At 45.2% G+C, this 20,835-nt stretch overlaps 1 protein-coding gene across 1 annotated transcript in view; it reads left to right on the plus strand.

The window, feature by feature from the left end:
* The first annotated feature begins 6,463 nt into the window (after positions 1 to 6,463).
* LOC135255177 (inhibitory synaptic factor 1-like) overlaps positions 6,464 to 20,835 on the plus strand; it is a 58,721-nt gene continuing 44,349 nt past the window's right edge. Inside the window, exons 1-2 of the mRNA XM_064336005.1 lie at positions 6,464 to 7,478; positions 7,704 to 9,589. Coding sequence (XP_064192075.1) covers positions 9,443 to 9,589 — 147 coding nt within the window. The 5' untranslated portion in view covers positions 6,464 to 7,478; positions 7,704 to 9,442. The remainder of the gene's footprint in view (positions 7,479 to 7,703; positions 9,590 to 20,835) is intronic.

Consider the following 20,835-nt stretch of genomic DNA (forward strand, 5'->3'; position numbering starts at 1 on the left):
AGGAGGAGGATTTTGAATTGAATTCAGAATTTAACTGGGAGCCAGTGGAGCATGTGCAGCGATGATATGGTCATGTGGTTTTGTATGGGTCAAGAGACTAGTAGCAGAGTTTTGAATTTGTTTTAGTTTATCGAAAGCTTTGTTTGGGATACCTATGAGAAGTAAATTGTAAAAATCCAGTCGGGATGTTACAAGTGTATGGATTAGAGTTTCTGTGTTGTAATAAGTGAGAGAGGGTCTGAGTTAGGAGACGTTTCAGATGTGGATAAAGGTTTTGGTGATGTTTATTATGTGTGGTTGAAAGGAAAGTGTAGAGTCCAGAATGACACCAAGCCTCCTGGCTTGAGCAGAGACAGGGAGAGGGACATTGTTGATGGAGATGTTGAAATGAGAAGTTTTAGATAAGACAGGTTTGTAGACGACAACCTTGATTCAGTTCTTGGTACTGTTGAGGTGAAGTACCAAGAAGTGAATCAAGGTTGTGAAGTCTTGGGTCATGCAGGTTTTCAATGTTATTTAAACATTTAGTGAGAGATAGAGTGCGAGAACAGGAGAGGAGGGTTTGGAGCTAATGTATAGTTGACTATCATTGGGGTAACAGTGAAATCCACTGCCGTGAGATTGCATAATCTGACCAAAGGGAAGAAAATGAGTGATGAAGAGTAAATGGCCCAGCACCGAACCTTGGGGGACACCTCTAGTGACAGGAGCAGAAACAGATTTGACATTTGACTGATTTGAGAGGGAAATGTATTGTTGCCTGTCAGACAGATAGGATGTAAACCAAAAAAGTGCCAGTGACACAGAGGCTAGCTAATCTTTGCAGATGAATGTGATGGGAGAATGTGTCAAAGGCAGCACTCAGGTCAAGTAAAATTAAGATGTTTATCAGGCCAGGGTCAGCTGCACGGAAGAGATCTTGGGCGATCAGGCTGTCGCTGTGCTGTGGTTAGGACGGAAACCGGACTGAAAGGATTCAAAAAGATTATTGGAGGTAAGGTAGTCGTGAAGTTGAGCGGCAACCACACACTCAAGCCCTTCAGCCAGGTTTGAAATTACTCAGAAGTTTTTGAAGTCTATTCTTTTGTTGTTTTCCTGTGTTCAAAACTGCTAAGGTTAGCTGTTAACTGTTGTTATTTAGCTTACAGTTCAAGACAGATGATTGAGGAACTTGTGCTTGGCTCTGTTTGTGTGCTAGCAGTCTTGTGTTTATTTGTGGAATTGATATTGTGATTGCATTCTTGAATGGATGGGCTCATGGAATATTTGGCTAGTGTTGCCAAAGATGTTTGATTTTAACTTTTTCTGCTACCTAGCTAGTTGGTAAGCAAGGGTTGACTGCTATGTTTATGGTGGTTCTCAAGTAACCAATCAGTGAGTCTGCTGTCAACGGCAAAAACAATTATCTCTCACATCACCATAGGTGCCTAAGGGGGCTGGCCCACCATTTGCACAATAGCCATGCTTTTGGGAATATGTACTGTAACCTCACCAATTTGGGGCAAGTCATGCTATAGGGGTTTAATCACATGTGGATTTAATCTAGAAAGTGTGTCATTCTGGACAGTGAGTACCTGGGGTTATTTTTTCCTTCACTGATCCTACATCTTCTTGCAGCTGAAGAAAAGAACAAAAGAGGAAGACATCACATTTTATATATTTATCATTTCCCCTGTGAGTATAGTGACCTCTATTTGTGAACCAAAAAAAGGGATAAAAAAGCAACGCAGTGGTTCCATTTTTAACTGGCCTTAAAATAAAGGCGCCAGGCCCGGAGGGAGATAACCCCTGATGGGGAGTCAGCTGCGATCCATCACATCCTGTTCCTGTGCGCAGTACTGCGCTCATCCTTCATCTACATCACAGAGAGAGAGAGGAGACTGTCTCCCACATACACACACACATGCACACACACACAGACACACACACACACTCACACAGACACACACACACACACTCACAATGGGTTGAATCAGAAGAGGTTGGTGGAAACACAGCTTTGTGAATATGGTGTGCTCATACATAGAGAGCAACCTGGATCTAATGAAGGAGAGGCCATAGATACATGTTGTGTTTCGTTCCACAAGGACGTCAAAAATACACCTAGTTCTCGTCTCCTTTCTCTAAGAGAACATCGTCCCTGAGGTCTGTGAGGTTGATGCTCACTGGCAGGAAAATAACAAGCGCAACACGGTATGCGTAATGGTTAGCGCTGTTGCCGCGCAAGGAGGTTTGCCTCCTCTCTGCGTGAAATTAGCATGTTCTCCCCGTGTTTGCCTTGGTTTCCTCCGGGTACGTCGGTTTCCTCCCACATCGAAAGACATATGCCAGTTAGTAGTACACCTAACCTGCATATCAGGTTAGGTATACCACTGCCATTGCCCTTGAGAAAGGCACTGACCTCAGAACTGGAGTTGGTCCCGGATACTGCACTGTGGCTGTCCGCTGCTCCTAAGTGACTAGAATGGGATAAATGCAGAGTACAAATTACCCCACAGGGTTCAATAAATGTGTATCTTATCTTGTCTAAGCACTTTGTATAGAGGTTTTTCAGCCTCAACAGCCTCAATAGTAAATATGGGCTGATGCTCAGGTGATAGCTGTGAAATGTACCAAGCCTGAAACCTTGACAAGCTACAGATGCAATGCCTCCTATGCACCACACTCGTTTTTAAAAGTTTCATTTAAAAAAATACATACATTTTATAAATATGGTATGTCACGACTCGCCCTTGTACCAGATTTCAGTCTTTTATTTTTTTTGTCTGTTTGTTTTTTAAGGGTAGACCGAGGCCTTTGTATAAAAATACATTTCTTACAACCTGCTTCTGCTGCAGGTTGAATCTTTAAAGTAATTAATTATCTTAATGAGGCTGATGTAGATTAATTTAGACAATGAAGACTCCCAAGGGTGCTGGGTATTTTGTACACACTATAAGCACACTTGCTATAATCCAACCTGGTATTCGACTTCATCATAGTGTACAATGTTGTGTCTTATCTCATACAGCATTGGTAGTTATTTAATTTAGTATAACTTTGTTGGAACAGTGTGTAAGGGTTTAGTTCTTCAAGTATAAAATTAAATAGGATTGTGAATATAGCACTAAGATTTTTACACTTTAGTATCTTTGTTTTATTTTCCCAATTTTATGTGATTGTTCTGTCCAGTCCTGTGCAGGTGTGACAATGGAATGTGAGGCCAGCATCAACATGGCTGCCCCACAGTGCCCCACTGTGGACACTCATAGAATGCTGCCCAGTTGACCAGGAGAATATCTCACATTTAGCAAATAACAAATGAAATGAATTACATTAAGGGATTAATCCATCACCCTTGCTTAACAAGTGTTTGAATCTTTATTTTCTTTTTTCTTATACATTTATATAATCCATGCATTTCTCTTTCAGAAATGTATGTAAATAAGCTACAAAGTCAAACACCAAATATTCTTTGTGGGCAGCCATTTTGACACAGGTCATAGCTGTGTTTGAGGAATCAATAGTGTCTCTCCATTGATCCTTTTGTGTTCATCTCACTCAGGTTTATTAGAAAATAAATCGGAAACATACCCACAGTTGAGCTGTTGTGGATATGGCGGCTGCCACTGCAAACAAAAAATTTTTACAGTCATAAAAAGACCCGTGATGCTCATAGTATCACATGGCTACCGTTCAACTGCTGACTGCCAGAGAAACAACGACTGAAATAAACTTCCAAGACAATGTTATGCTTCCACATTAACAAGACAATTTCCTCCTGAGGTTTACTTGCAAGTGGATGTGAGTGCTCAGAGAAAAAAAAATTACTGTGTTCTATAAACTTTCTCCATAAATGGCCTGGCACGATAAATCCTAGGTAGAAATCTGAAGTGGGACCAATATTTCTTTGAACTCATGCCAGCTCCCTAGTAAAAACCGCCGGGCTGGATGACCTTACTATTAAAAATATATATTACAGGGGGAAAATATAATAATGCAATTGCTTTTCAATGAAGGCATCTCAAGGATGAGATTATGTTCAGTGCACACATGGTCACTTACAGCAGGTCATCTGGTGAGCTGATTTCTTATTGGGGACAGACGCATTAAAACACTTCCACTGTGGCCCTTGCCACTGGTGATACCGGTTTTAACAAATCAAGTTTTCAAGCCAGTGGGCAAAGAACAATGGAAGAAAACTGCTTTTTCCTTTAGACCTATAACCATCTTGAATCTGTTTTTAGCAGTTAAAGGAAGGTTAGCCCAGGGCTATTTTTCTTATACTTATACAGTGAGCTCCATAACGTTTGGGATAAAGATATATATTTTTTTGATTTGGCTCTGTACTCCACAATATTAGATTTGCAATCCATCACATATGGTTAAAGTGCAGATCTTCAACTGTTATTAAAACGTATTTTTATACATTTTGGTTTCGCCCGTGTATGACTTTACGTTGTTTCTAATTAGTCAGGTGTCTTCAATTGCTTCCTTAGTGCAGTTATAAGACAGCTTTCAGTATCTAATCTTGATTTTAATTGCCTTTGGAGTCTGTTATTGGCATTTGTCAAAACGTGGACCTGAGTTGTGCCAATGAAAGTCAAAGAAGCCATTATGAGACTGAGAAAAAAGAACAAGAAATAGTCAGACATAGGCCAAACCTTAGGCTTACCAAAATCAACTGTTCAGAACATCAATAAAAAGAAATAGAGCACTGGTGAGCTCTGTAATTGCAAACCGTCTAGTAGGCCAAGGAAGACCTCTACAGTTGATGACTGAGGAAGTATCACCAAAATGAAAAAAAAAATAAAATCCAGCAGATCATTAAAAAACTCTTCAGGATGTGGGCATGGATGTGTCAGTGACTGGTGTCCACACTAGACTTTATGGACAGAACTACAGAGGAAACACTGCAAGATGCAAAGCGCTAGTTAGCTGCAAAAACAGGATGGGCAGGTTACAGTTCCCTATGAAGTACCTAAAGAGTCTGCAGAGTTCTGGAAAAAGGTCTTCTGGAAAATGGACAGATGAGACCAGTATTCACGTGTATCAGAGTGATGGCAAGAGCAAAGTGTGGAGGCCAAAAGGAACTGCCCAAGATCCAAAGCATCACTTCCATGATGCTTTGAAAAGTTACCACACTTTCCCTGTACATAACACACATCTCCTGCACGGAAACCTTTCGGGTAAAGATCCTCCTTCCCAAACAAATGTAGTACATAAGCTGTGACTCAAGCTGCCACTTCCTTCGCCTCTGCGCAGTCTGAATGGACATAAGCAGATCACTTGTACACCCACACACTCACTTGCACGCATATGTACATCCATGCACATTCACAAAAAACGCACACACACACTCATTCCTCTCTTCATTACTGGTTTAATTGTCTCCTTGTTCATGAATCTGTATCAAAGCCAGAGAGCACATTTCTGTTTCGTACATGATCGAACTAGAGACAGCATCCTGAGGAAAATGTAGCCGGTAACACATTTCTTTTGTGTGCTGATGGGAATTGAAGTCCAGAGCCAATACAAGTTCTCCGAAAGCCTGTGAGTATTAGGCTTCAGCACTTCCTCTCCTTTGCCTGTCGAACTCACCTCAGGACTGTGATAAGTCACAGATAATTCCCCTCTCAATAACCACGCTCTGCACCAAGGCATGACCACGCTCTGAACCGAAGCAGAACTGTACTCTGACCCAAAGTATAGCCATGCACCGAACCATAGCATAACCACACTGAGAACTGAGGCGTGAGCACACTCAAAACCGAAAGATAAGCATACTCTTAAACTGAACAGAAAACCACCCAATAATTTTCTTTTCCAAAGAATAATCTACAAAAGATGTTTTGATCAATGAAAACTATGAATTTTCTGCAGTGGTTCTCAAAGCACTGCAGTCTAAATGTAGGCTCTACGTCCATTTCTGTGACATAATTCCTTCTAAAATGATTGAAAAATATAAAAAAATCCATAAGATGTTCACATACCGCAGCCGATGCTATTAGTCAACCGTCATGCAATGTGTCAGAATTTCCCCCACCTAAATATATTGTGATCTCATAAATAATTTAATATGTCATTCAGGTAAGATTATTTGAAAGGAGTTCCATCGTAATATGTGTGTCCTGCATGGCCACACGCTTAAGTGAATGCACAGCACGCATATACACACCCACACGCGCACAGACACGCGCGTCATCCCTGTGTACCTGTCATAGCTGCGGACCTTAAGCCCAGCGCAAACTGTAATGATCCTGTAGCGACAAAGAAAATCCCAGGATTTGTGTCAAGCACCTGTTTTCCCATCTGATTGTGTGCGTGGGACGGGCACGTGTCTGGAGGAGGAGGCGCTGGAGAGGAGCAGAGATAACGACACCGCGGGGGTCATTGTGCCTTTAAACGACCGGGCCCCTCCCCCCTCAGAACAGCTGAGCCGCGATCGCGCAGCGCCGGAGCCCCCCTTGACTCCAGCGGTGACCTCCCCCCTTACCGGGAGTCTGTGGGGACACGGTGGGTCACGGGCAGGAGACAGAGAGAGAGAAAGAAAGCGATGGAGGGTTTGCGATTTTGTTTTGTTTCTGCCATCGTTGATGTCGTCACCCGCTTACTCATTTGCGGTTAGCGTTTGACTGTATTTTACGGCGCGCTGCTTTAGCGGCACAAAGGTCTGTTGACGTGCAAATAAAGCATATTTAAATTTGAACTTGAGAGGGAGGGAGTGAGGGAGAGGCTGGGGGTGGGGCGGTCAGAAACGGGAGGGCCAGGCCGCTGCTTCTCCACGGCCCTCCTGTTATAATGCTGAGCCGCTTTCACAGAACAGCAGTGCTGATGACGAGAGAGAGAGAGAGAGAGAGAGGTAGAGAGAGAGAGAGGGAGCAGAAGGAAGATCCAGCCACAGTCTTTTTCTAATTCCCTCCTCTTTCTTTTGCCGCTTTCAGTGCTCTCTCCTGTCATCCCTTCCTACCTCTCCCTGCCTCCACAGCCACGACTCCACGCCTCCCTCTCCCTGCTCCTCATCCACTGAGCTGCAGCAGTGAATGAGCCCCCTCTATCTCGGACTCAAGCAGACAGTAAGACAGAGAGAGTGAGAGACAGAGAGAGAGAGAGAGAGAGGGTGAGGAGGGAGAGAGAGAGCAAGAAAGGGTGAGGAGGAAGAGAGAGAGCGACAGAGAGAGACGGGGTGAGGAGGGAGAGAGAGACAGCGAGAGAAAGGGAGAGGAGGGAGAGAAAGAGAGAGCAGAGAGAGAGAGGTGAGAGAGAGCAAAAGAGAGCGTGAGGGGGAGGGAGCAGGAGCGTGTGTGTGTGCGCGCGCGCTTGTGTGTGTGTGTGTGTGTGTGCGCTTGAAGGATACAGAGATTGAGACTGCAACAGAAGTAGAGGGATGTGCATGGCTTGGCTGCAGCTGTCCTTGCAGTCTGGAGAGAGCGCTCGGCGGCGTAGAGCAGACCGGCGTGGAAGGCAAGCCCTGGACACGGAGCTATAAAGAGAGAGAGGTGTGTACAGCCGGGGTGGGGGGGGGGGGGGTGGGGGGGAGCAGTGCTCCGGACAGGGGGGCGGGTGGTGGGGTGGGGGTGGGGGGATGGATCAAGAACACATTTTCAATGGAGCTAAATCGACAAGTTGTAGCACTGCTGTTTAATGTCTCTCTCTCTCTCTCTCTCTCCCCCTCTCTCTCTTTCTCTCTCTCGCTCTGTCTTCCTCGCACTCTATTTGCAGAGCTGCGCACCCCAGAAAGAGGAGGGCAGAAGTGCGTGCTTTTCCGGTCCCTCCAGGTGTCATGCAGGATTCTCTGAGCGTTTCTCTGGCAACGGCGCCGTGGATTTTGCGCGAGCCGCTCGGTCTCTCTCCGGGGAAACGCTTGCAGGCTTACCTCCTCCCGCCAGACTGCGGTGGTCTTTTCCCTCGGTGAAAGCCCACAACTTCTTGCTGAGGAAGGGGGGGGGGGTTTGAAGAGGGCAATCGACAAGAAAAATATAACTGAATGATACATTAATCTGCAGACCCTGTATGACTAAGGATTCCCTTAGCAACAGCTGAAGGAGTTATATTAATTGGTCGTTTTTTTGTTTTTGTTTTTGGCTTGCTCCCAGCTTCCTGGTTTTTTGGTGGTTCCCCTATGGACGCGTGTCGGGGAGTGGATTGGGGTGCTGGACGGCCATGAATAGGGGCATGACAGACGTCGGAGGGAGAGCCGAGCGTCCCCACTGCCTGGACCTTACGCCCTACGTCCCCTGCTCTACCTGGCCCCTCTTCTGAACGGGCAACATTTTTTGACGAGTTGCTGTATCTCTTTTTTTATACCAGTTTCTTCCTTTTCTGCAACCCGAGAATCAAAAAGATGCTAAAACAGGGACTGTTGATTCCAGGCTTCCTTCCTTCTTTCCTCCTGGACAAAATAACAAACAAAAAATAAAAGGGACGTGTCACAGAGGTCCCAGAGGAGAGGGCCACGTGCAGCCAGTGAATTTTTTGACGTGGGAGTAAAGACAACTCCAGCCCAGGGCCATTGGAATAACCAGGGATAACATCATTGCATTGAACACTGTCCAATGTTTTTTCTTTTTTCTTTTTTCATTTTTCTTCCCCTCATTAGCCCACAAGACAAATTCACACCGGGGAGATAAATTTAGAAAGAATAAGAATCTCATCCCTACTGGCTAACAATGATTTAGGACAAAACTATTTTAAAGAAATTGAGCTAGCGCTGGGAGTTCTATTTTTCCATTAGCGCTGGATACCGCAGCGCTACAGGGGAGGTCAGAATGAATCCCTTGTTCGGGTCGACAGCCGCGGTTGCTCACGCTTTCCCCGGGTGACCCGCGACAGGGGAACGACCGAGGCACAGCGCTGGAGAATCGTTTAGGAATGACTGACAGGGGAAAGTGAAGAGCGACGGAGGAAACTCCAACATACAGACTACAGTGACACACACCGCTCTGTACGGTCTCCATAGAGGCAGAGACACACGCGCATGTAAAGGCATAGACAGTACACATATACAGGCACACATTTGTACACGCAGACACACACACACACACACACATACACACGCACACACACACACATGCTCTCAAACAGCGATGAGTAGGCTCCGTCTCTCATTATGTAAGGATTCTCGCCGACTAGGTCTCCCGCCGTCTTCCCCACCGGCTTTGCGGCGTTCCCCCGGCGCCCCGCTCCCTCTCCCTCTCCCTCTCCCTCTCCCGCCGCGTTTCCCCGCCGACCGAGGGACATGGGCCCGTGGACGCGACGCGCGGACAGCTAGACGACAGGAGCGGCGTCCACTGCCCAGGTGCTTCTAAGATGTTGAGATCTCCCTCCGACTCCGGGGCTCCCGTTTGGATCAGTACCGCCGCCGCCGCCGCCGCGGCTCCTCGTGGCCAGAGACATGGACCCCGAATCGGCTCCCCCCCGACCACAGCGCGCCGCCCCCCGGCCCCACGCCGCCCTGTGAAGGATGTCCCTCAGCAGAGCGCCAGCCCGGGACACCTCTGAAACACCTCCCAGCCAGAGAGAGCGAATCCGCAGCCACATGAAGATGGTGATCGACCAGCTGGAAGGCATCCTCAAGGAGCTCAAGGATGTGGCCAAGGAGCTTCGGGAGGTGAGTCTCAGGACACGAGGGAGGGCTGCCAGTCTTTTCTACTCTGCCATTGAGTTAGCGACAGGGGCGGGGAGGGGGGGGGGGGAGGGTTTCGGGGGACAGGCGGTGCTGAAAGTTTGGGTCGGAAGCGTTTCGGGATGCAGCAGTCCTCTCGGATAAGCCACGAGGGTGGGTCTTAGTCCCAGCCCCCCCACCACCCCCCCACCCCCCCCCGCTTCACGCTCGGAAAGTGGGTCGTTTGTATTTACGCTTATGAGCTTTGCACGTCCGTGTTTACTTTGGAAGACTGCACGATATTCAAGGCTGTAGGGCAACAGTGAGGCACGGAGTGTTGTTCAAAGGTGCGCATGTTGCGGATTTATGACACAAAAATAGAACAGTTCCGGAAGAAATGATCCCATGGTGCTAGCGATAGAGAGAGAGAGAGAGAGAACCAATCCGGTCTAAAATACGGAGGTTCACTGAGGTAAAACAGGACCCGTTACCACTCAGGTTATGTAACTAGTTTGTTAACAGTTGGATTTTTGGTGTGTTGCTTATTGAGGACTGCCATGGTAACAAGATGGGACGATTCCAGTGTTTGTTTGTGTGCGCGTGTGTGTGCGCGTGTGTGCGTGTGTTGCAAATGTAGCATGTTTATATATTTACTAGTTGTGAGTATGAACATGCATTTGAGTGCTTATGTTAGTTCCAGAGTGTGCATGTGTGTTATCATGTGTATGTGTATGAATGTGTATTGGTGTCCCCCTGTGTGTGAGGGTTTATGAGTGTGTGTATGTATGTTGCATGACTGCTTGCTTCAGCATACAAGTGCGCATTTGTGTGCTTGTGTGGTTGAGTGAAGAAGTGCATGTGTGTACTAGTGTGAATCTTTAAAAGTGTGTGCATGTGCGTGCCTCTATATGAACGTCAGCTTAAGTGCATGTGTGTCGTATATATTTGTGTGTGTGAGCGTGTGGGGGGCAGCTGTACGACTGCCAAGTTGAGTCAGCGTGCGAGTGTGTGTGTGCCTGCGTGTGAATGTTCAGCCGAGTGTGTGTGTGTGTGTGTGTGTGTGCGTAAGGACAAAGCATCAGTCTTGACCATCAGACTCGCAGCTGGATGCCTTCCCTCCTGCAGTGCTCCTCTCTCAAAGCCTTTCACAAAGAGCAGCTCTAATTAAACCCTTTCCTCCAGAGGTTATCCTCTCACTGTCTGAGCACTGAGAGCTTCTGCCTCCGCCCTGCATCAGACCCCCCCCCCCTCCCTTCCCATCTCCGACGCCTCTTATCCCCCTCCGCGGGAACCGGACGCCAGCCTGTTATTAGCTCCGGCCATCCATCTGATCAGGGCGACGGGGGCTGTCAGGGGGCCGCGTTAAACACGGGCTCCCTGACAGGCGACCCGGAGACCGGCCGTGGAAGAGAAGAACGGGGAAGGCGGGGCGGGCAGGGCAGGTGACTGGGGCGGGGGGCGGGGGGGGGGGGGCGGACGGTGTGGCCGTGGTTCAGTCCATACCCGCGTATCCCCACCCTGATCGCCTCCCGCCCCCCTCGCTAGCCTGCTCTCTCTCTCTCTTTATTTACCCGCACGAGGCACAGAGGCGAGGCTGCTCCTGTGCTGTGATAAGCTGGCCATGCAGAACAGCAGTGTTGGGCACAGCTGTGACTGATGATTATGGGATGCTGGCAGAAAGAGTAACACACTGTATTGTGTAGTAGCAATAATAATAATACTTTATATAATAATTATTATTATTATTATTATTATTATTATTATTATTATTATTAGTATTATTATTACTACAGTAGTGGTGCTAGTAGTGTTAATAATGTAGGCCTAGCAATGTGTTTTAATTAGGAATCCCATCACGAGTGTGCAGTGAAGTGGAACGCAAATGGCATTACAGTAATGCACCGTACAACTTTAATGGGTGTTCATACAGTAGCACAACCGCCATACGCAAAACAGGTAAGAGATAAAAACCAAATCGATCACGATAAATCTCCCATATACGTTCAATAACTGTAACGTGCGTAAATGAATCCGGCGATACTGTGATTCGTACTCGGTCGATTTACAGCATTTCAGATACGAATACGCTTTCAGGAAGGAGATGATTATTGGACGCTGGTGATAATTGAGGGTCTCCGGTGGCGACCGGGGAGAGCAGGGAATTAAGCGGTGCCGCGCACGTGACATCGCCGTCCACAGAGACGCTCCGTTTCTGCGTGCGCTGTAACCTTAGCCGGGTCCTCCCGGCGATTGTCAGGTCCACGAGCTGCCCCCTCGCGACAACGAGCCGCGCGAACCGGCGAACATGGCAGCGAGTGACAGCTGAAACAAACGGGACCTGTCTGCTATTTGGCTCGTTCGCGCGGCACCTGTGGCTTCGCCGCTTTGTCCGAAGCTTTCCCGAGAGGAGTAGGAATGGGAGAAACTGAAAGTTGCGTAACTATGCCGGTAATACTTACATAAATACAATGCTAGTAAATGAATAATTGCAACATATTCCTAGTTTAAAAAAAAAAACGCATCCTATTTACCTCATCCACGTGTCATCAAGAATATGGGAACAAAAAAGTGTTAAAACCACTACTTTTTTTAATATTGGCTGGAATAGTAAGCGAGTAAACCAGTTCTCTGTGATCACTGTTGAATAATTAGTTTTCACTGCCAGACACTGTAGCTGTAATTACTGTGCCATAGCTTTGCTTTTTTACATTCATTTCACATTATCAAGTAACACTGGATAGCAGTTACCAAACTGATTGTAAAACCGCCAGCCAAAATTGAAACATTTCTTGCAAAGTTGCTGAAACGACTACTTATTATCAATGACAACGACAAAAAAGGAACAACACTTTGCCAATTGTGTATCAGTTTTTGTTCTTCTAACAGCATTAACCCACTTAAGCCATTGCCAACAGTTCATTTTGATATATTTACGTCAGTACTTTTTGACATAGAAAGAAAGGCTAGAAAGGACACTTGCAGCTATCAAGATTGGAACGTTATGTAGAATGCATTGGAGTACAGATTCTAAATGGAAAATGATGTGGAGATGGCAAATTATTTTTCATATAGAATATTTCTGGGAACATTAACATGTTCTCTTCAGTGTGAGCACATACCTTTACCTTCGATACTGAAAGAGGAACATTCACGTCCTCCACTTTACCTTTCCCTATGGAGTTGCTGATTTTGATCATCATGCAATCTCAGGCTTGCTTAAAACATCAACAGTTAAGAGTTGTGATTAATTTACAATGGAGGCCACACGGAGAGAATCAGCCCATTGGCTTTTCATCCTTGTCCATTGCTCTTCGCATCCTGTGCTAGAAATTGTGTTTTGATGGAAGTTCAGTAGGCTTCCCAGCTTGTCTGTGAACATGCAGTCACCCATCTCCATTACATGCTGAGGAATAATTCCATGACAGAGCACCTTGGAAACTGCCCATATCCATTCAAAAAACAAGCATAATCAATCATTTATAACTTGGAAAATAATAATCAAATGAAGAGTATAGATAATTTGCATGGCCTACAGTATATTGCTGAAGCCAACCTCAAACCTAATTCATCAGCATGTTTTCTCCATAACAGAGACCTGAGGGGAGGAACTCCATGCTTTGTATTCTGGTTTTGTACTTACATCTATGGCCCTGTTTTATTGAAAACAAGTTGGTATTCTAATGATATCGCAACATGAAATTTAATATGGTTTATTTAATGCATCTTTTAAAAAGTATATAAAATTCACATAAACAAGCAAAATTGCTTTTGGTTCATGAGAGCATAAATATAATGCAGGACTACGTGACATACATTTTGTATTCCGGAACTCAGAAATGAAACACTAACTCACACAAGTATTATGACCATGGTGTCATGCCACAGTAAACATTTAAAATCCACTCTGTTCATTTTGTATGGGTGAGAATTTTGTGAACAGTATTTTATTATTATTTTTTTGGTCCAAACCTTTTGTCCTGTCATGTACAATGACAGCATGTAGTTATAAAAGCAAAAGCAGAGCACAGCAGGCGTACTGCACTGGTTGGTCATTTTGAATTTCAAAGGTAGCAACCATACTGTTGGGGTACACCGGTGATTTGGACCTTGATCCTGAGTGTTCTGTGCAACTGGGCGCATGATACGCCCTTCATGATCCTGCCCGGACTGAGGAGCAATCACCTACTGCTCACGTGGCCTGTGCAACGGAGAGCACAGAGAAATCTGTCGCTGGCACAGGGAAAGCCTCGGGGAGCCTTAAACCAAAATCAAAGCCTGCTGCTTTTCCAGGCTAGTTAGTCATTTCCCCGCAATTCCCCAGACCACAACAAGTACCGCAAGGCTTTGAGAATTGCTGTGAATGGCCCAGTGATAAAGCGACGTATTTACGGTCCAACTAGCACCGAGTGGTAATGTAATTTTTTTTTTTTCCGATGTTGTATCAAGTTTGTTGTGGATGACAATAGAGCCGTGTCTTTTTCATGACCTTCAAGCCTCAACTTTTCAGCTACAGCATGTTGCAAACATGCCCCGATCACGCTTGTTTACTTTTGTGTGATCAAGCATAGCAAATTGTGAGAATATGTTTTCACAGCTTTCCACAAGCTAAAAAAAAAAAGATGTTTGAACGTGTTATTTGGCTTGCTGGCTGATGTAATTGTAGGCTAGCCATTGTGTGCTGCTCACACAAACCGGTCTCTGTCAAAGGACGCTGGGAGACACCAGCTCTGTCCACCATGTATATTCTCTTCCTCTTTGAAAGAAGAACAATGTACATAGAATGCTAAGGTTTCACAGCAAGCTCAGGGTGGAATTCCTCATGGATTCCTCAAATGGATTGCGTTGCTTTTCCTCCCAGTAAACCATGGCATGTAGCAGAAAAACTTATGCATGCCTCACAAGGCACACACAGTGGGTGGGAAGCACGCGCAACTGCACCAGCAGGCAAATAACCACACAGTGCTGGTCATTCAACCGTTATTCAATCAATTCTGTGGTTCCTTTTTAAGCCATTATGATTTCTGCACCATTATTTGTGCACCAAATTAAAATTAATCCCTAGTAAAATGACAGGGATACAATGCTATTGATGCATTGCTCGCTCAACTTCAAAAACAGGTTTACTATATTTGGGTATTCAGAAGCAACTTGATACCAAGGCTTGTCTTGAGTTAAAATAAATAAATAAATACATAAATAAATAAATAAAACTGAGCTCAGACAGCTGAGGCGAGATGCAGCCACAGATGTAAACTAATACAACAGAGAAGATGAAACCTGGCATGACCCTGGCTCAAAAATAATTAATGAAAGCTTATCCGATCTGATGGCTGAAATCTGATTGTGTTTTGGAACTAAAAATGTCACATATTTTTGTTCTTGTGAGTGAGTGTCGCACCCGTTTCTCCTCGAAGACCTGTTTGTTGTAAGAGGTCAGTTAAAATCATGGGCCGATGCCAAAATAGCAGTAGAATTTGGATGGCGGTCAGATTTAGTGCATTAGTGCATTGGACAGCTCTCCCAGCGACTGCCTGAAAGCCTGTGACAATGGAATTCCCAAGAGGAGTTGACTTTGTGATATTCGGAGTTTATTATATTCAGCCTAGGTTGCGTGAAGCATAACCGTCAAATCTGTGTTATAAGCAAAACCAAACAACACTGCAACATGTCATTTACTTCATCTTCAATGTGTGTCTTAGGTATGTCAATATCGTGTTCTCCAGCCACTGTCCCTGGTTGAACACCTATGTTTGACAACTTGTTCAAGATTACAGATTATAGTAGTGCTCAGAGACATGAGCAAACGTGAGAAGCAAAAAGAGTACAATTGTTTCCCTTGGCTGAGGCCGTGTGGTCTTATTGTTTGTCCGGCAGAGCGGCCATTGAGGGGTTTGGATTCAGACTGCAGCAGACCTACCCCCACTACCCACGTGAAAGCACTTTTCATAGCATTTACATAATTGTATACTAACACAAATGGAAATATGGTTTCAATGCTGTGCTTGAACAACCCTTGACAATACATAATCTGCAACATTACAGTACCTGCAATGGGTAGCAGTAAAAGCAGCATACAATGGCTAAATATCCAGTTCAAGATATTGTATTATCCACCACTGTACCGTGCTGAGATGTACAGCCACTGACTGTGATTCTATTAAAAGTTGTATTTAACAATTAAAAGCAAGGCTTTCGAACACAGTTCAGAAAAAAAAAAAAAAACAGCAATCACTAAAACAAAATGAGTTTGCGTAAAGCTTGAATTTACTTACAAGTCAAATTTAAAGACAAATGCTGGTTGAACATCTGAAGAACAGGACTAAGCCTGATCTGATGAAACAGCCTATTAATCATTTTGAGCTTAAAAAGTATTTGAAGAACTTTCCTACTGCAGCTATGTATGTGTTGCTTTACCAGTTAAAAAGCAGTTTCTGTGGGAAATTGCTATAACACATGATTTCTGTTGCTGATGTTGATGTTGTTCACTGTGTCAACTGAGAAATTAATAACCATGTTAAATTCTTCCATGGGTAGATCATATTATATTTCCGAACATAATATCGTTCAGGAAACTATTGTAGTGTCAGTCTCCTAGATAGCCGGTGGTTTGGTGTTTTACAGTCATGGTGACTGCGGTAACTTATAGCTTGATAGCTTCTATTTCAAATACCAACGGCAGAACCTGGCATCCTTTTCAAACTTTCATGGGTTGCCTGGTTGGCTTGGTGACAGATTGCCTAGCAACAGTGGCCTGGCTTGGCTTGGAAGCATAAGAGTTCAACCTGTATGTACAAAATGTTACAAAAATAGTTTTTTGTAGGTCACATTTTATCAAGAAATCAAGACAAAAAAATATGTGTATGTGGCTTAAAAGCTCCGGGATGAACTCATGTTTAATGTCAAAAGAAATATGGAGTGTAAATTCCAATTTCAATGAAAATGTAGTTTTACATACAGTCTGAAGTAATCAGCAGTTTAGCCTCTTCTGCCTGGCATTTATTCAATCTAGCTGCCGCTGATATTTGTACAGAGTGCCATCATTTGTTTTGGGGAAATTCCAAGTTAATTGGAGATCAATATAATACAAAGATCCTGTCTTTAAAGTCACAAAATTAAGCATGGTTTATATCAGCGTTTGTAGCGATCTAGCTAAATCTGGCACATTTACATCACATAATAGTGATGTTGATCAATGTGTATTGTCCCTGTCAAATAAATAAATAAAATAAAATAAATAAATTGTAAAATATGTTCTCGAGACTTGCAGCTATGTACAGCGTACGTAACGTCAGTGCACACCTGATTTTTTTCAGGTGTGTCATTGCCTTTAGTTTTTGTGGTCCTCAAACCACACCGGTTGGCAGTTATAAACATATCAGAAGCTTTTCCCCAGGTGAGAACTTACTCATCTACAGCCAACAGACACATACTGTCTAGTCAGCGTTGCCATGTCACCATTGGAGAGTCAATTTACTGTAGATTAAGGGGAGGATTTGGCCAAGCTGGGAGCCTTCAAACAAGCTCACAAGCTACCCTGCAGGCAAACAGAGCTCACTGGGGTCTACAGCGCGGGCTAAATGACACAAGCAAGCAACCAAAAAACTCAGATTAAGCCTTATACACTTTGAGAGCTCTCGCTGTTCATTCCAAACCTGGTTCGTTCCCAATTTTGTGATCGACGTCCTTCAGCCAAACTGATTCTCCTCTGCGTGTGAAAATTCTCTCCCATTCCCCGTCTCACGAAACAGGTACAGCATCTGCAACAGGGCCTGTAAAATATGTGCTGGAGCAGGGAGTTAATTACAGAGATGTCTATGTCAACTGTACAGTACCTATGACAATGCCCTGTGTGACTGGAGCACATTAGTCTTGCTGTCCAGTCTAGGTGTGAATGGAATCACCCCCGGCAGATCCCAGAGAGAGGGGGTTTGCCAGTGCGACTCCCGAGGGAGCCATTTATTTTCGAGAGCAAAATATCTCTATCAGCTGAAACCGTTGAAACAAAAAGAAACAAGCAAGCTAATGGATGCCTACCAAGAATCGGTACCTTTTAACCTTCGAGAGCCGCATACAAACAGAGCCGTGACAGACATGTCATGCCTCCAGGCTTTTTTGTAATGATGCCCCATAAAGCAAGGGATTCATTAGGACAGAACATTATGCAACGTAATATTGAGCATTGCACCATTCCTGTAAAACTCTTACTGGAGAAGGCCTTCACCCATCCACATTCTCACAGCCACAGCGGTGGATCATTGTTAAATACGACTTTTTGGGCGCAAGGAAAGCAATGAAAAATATATACGGGCCTTCCTCTCTGATTGTCTTTACTGTTTTATGCACAGTTAATGAGGAGGCATCCTGTTACAAACCCTTTCCCTCATATATTTCAGGCATCTGCCGCGGTAGCGATGAGGCTGTACCCATCAGCCCCGCACCTCTGCTGGGAAAGCTCGTTTTGATGAATGGGGATATTAATGAGATGCGTATTAGCGCGTCATCAGGCAGAAATGGCCGGACGCACCGGCCTGTGATGCGGGTGCGTTCGGAGCTGCTACGCTCTCCAGGGAGAGATTATGCCTGTGTTTGTTTTGTTTGTGTAGGTGGTGTTGGTGAGCTGGGGGGGTGGAGGGGGGCAGGGGCTTTTTTTTTTTTACCAGGGCCCCCTAATTCTGTACACAGAGTCTCAGTTCTGGGCAGGGGGCAGCCTTTGTGTCGTGGTTTGAGTCACTCCTCGCAATGCTGCACCCGTGCATGTTCAGGATGATTTTTCGTAAATCTCAGTGCTATGAATAATCCCAACTAAAAGGCACGAGAGCCAGAATAAGGTATAATGGGAATGCCACTCAAGCCTTTCATGCTAAAGGAGCCACACTGCTTCATGATTTCCTTGTAAATGGATTGAGCGGGATGATATTACCATCATGTTGCCATGAATAAGCATGGTGTTCTGATCTCTGGCCTTCAGAGCGGGTGGACTAACTCTGCAGTTCGACCATCCGAATTGATGAAGAAAAGAAAACAATGAAAGAAAAAGCATACCATGAAGCAGAGCATACCCAGAGGTCTGAATTTTACAAGCAGGGGAAAACGGCCCGGTGACAGTTTTTCTCCTTTATTTTGAAAAAGATGGATGCATCGCTTTAGGACTGATGCCACTTAAACACTTCAGTGACAGACTCAAAATGGTGCCCGTTCTGTACTCTGTCGCAAATCACATGGGTTTGGCTCTGCTATTTATAAATCTAATTCCCATTACTGACCCTGGCTATTACGAATCAACCCAGTTTGAGATGATCCTATAATGTGATTGTTCTGATAAACCCGAAGGTAATATTCAGGGCTTAATCAGTGGACTGCAAACCATCTGCGTATCTAGGACTTTTTCAATATATTCTATTTTTTATTTAGTGGAGAACATGTTGGCACATTGGTAGAACTGTATGTTAACACTTAATTAGGGCAAAAGTACCCTTTATAAAAGTTATTTTCTGTCACAAGAACAAAGACTCTCATATCCGTGAACTTCAGTGCAATAGGAAACTTGGATTAGTGGGATTTGTTACTAATCCATCTAATTAACATGAATCCGGGATACATTTTGCGTTTAAATGCCATTAATTATCGCTTTCCGAGGAACCTTTTGCATACCGAGTGACACTGCAAGGCCAAGCAGCATATAATACCGTGGAAAGGAACTTCGTCGAGGCCTGGAACGTCGGGCTTAAGGCTACCTCTGCAGCACGGTCATGGAAAAGGATGCTAAGTGGTCATGCAAGGACAATCACGCTCACCTGGGCCGGACACGAATGCTCGCTAACGCTGTCAACGCGAATAAATTCCCCCAGCGCAGGGGTCATCTGGCAGCCAGCAAGACGAGCGGCGAGCAAAAAGGCAGTTTAATTATTCGAAGAGCCGGGCTGAGAAAAAATAAAAAAATAATAAAAAAGGTGGGAGGAGAAGAAAAAAAAATGTCAACGTATTATTTTGATGACTAACCTTTTTGTCAGGAGCTCGGTAGAGGAAGGGCAATACCCTTCAGGGCGGCTGATGCGAGTTGTCACTTTGCTCACCTCTCGTTGTCGCCCCCCCCTCACCTTCAGCGATCCGCGCCCTTCCCGTGCGACGCGCGGACACGGCGGCCATCTGTACGGGTCACGCGGGCGTCCCCCCCGGTGCGCCGCCGGGGTGCGTCCCCGACCGCCCCGCTCCGCGTCGCTCTCTCGCGTTGGCACGGCCGTTTTTAAGGCCGCGTCTGGAGCTTCCTTAGTAGAGCTCTGGCCTGCGAGGTAACAGAAAACCTGTCATCTCTGGTTTTCCTCCTCTCTGTGTGAGTAGCCTACCCTTCTTCTGTGTGTGTGTGTGTGTGCTTGTGTACGTGTTTATAAAAATGACTCTGCCGAGACCTCCAGCCTGCCTGATTTGTGTACCCTTAGTTTCGCCGTGACTTACAATTGCGTTACGCTCCAGGTTTCTGATGCTGAGGTAAGTCACTGAAAATGAGCCGTATTCCTGATTAGGCTATTTTTACCGGGAGTAGAGTTTGGGCCGGACTCAGCCTAAACGAATTTTGTGGCTTAGCCGGGCGCTCTGTGGCTTTGCTGGTGTTTTACGGCTCAGCCAGGGCTTTTAATGTTTGAGACGGGTATCTTGCGGCTTTACCAGGTGTGTTGTGGCTTTGCCAACAGTTTTGTGGCTTTGCCAGGCCTAATGTGGCTTTGCCAGGCGTTTTTGTTGTTTAGCCAGGCCGCTGTCCTCAAGCTGAGGGTCAAAATGTGACGCCGTCCTTCCGGTACACCATCTGTCACTTTGCCGCAGCATCAACACTAAGGTCAGAAGTGGCCGGGCCGAGACGGGGTGTGCCTGCAATTTAAAGTTATATCATGGGTCTCAGACTGTCACAATCAATTATGTGAAATCCTTAAGGAAATGTCTCATAATGTCTCTCAAAATAAATACAAACATGGCCAACGCCAAAAAAATTATGATAATGTAAGTGACATAGTCATTCCGACTATCACCTAGGGTGGACTGTTATTGAATGAAAAAAACATCTGACATACTGCGTTGCTCATAGAACACAAACAATGTTAAGATGCTTTATGAAAGTGTGTCTTTTTTGGCTCCTGATTTGGAAGGTTCTGTAAACTGGGTAAACTCAAATGGACAAAAAATGCACGGGGATGCAAATTGTTTACCCCCTCCGCCTCTGCAGTCACACTGTCAGCCGAGGCAGCCCTGAGGCCACTTTC

Source organism: Anguilla rostrata, chromosome 5, assembly GCF_018555375.3.
Source record: "Anguilla rostrata isolate EN2019 chromosome 5, ASM1855537v3, whole genome shotgun sequence".
NCBI lineage: Eukaryota > Metazoa > Chordata > Actinopteri > Anguilliformes > Anguillidae > Anguilla > Anguilla rostrata.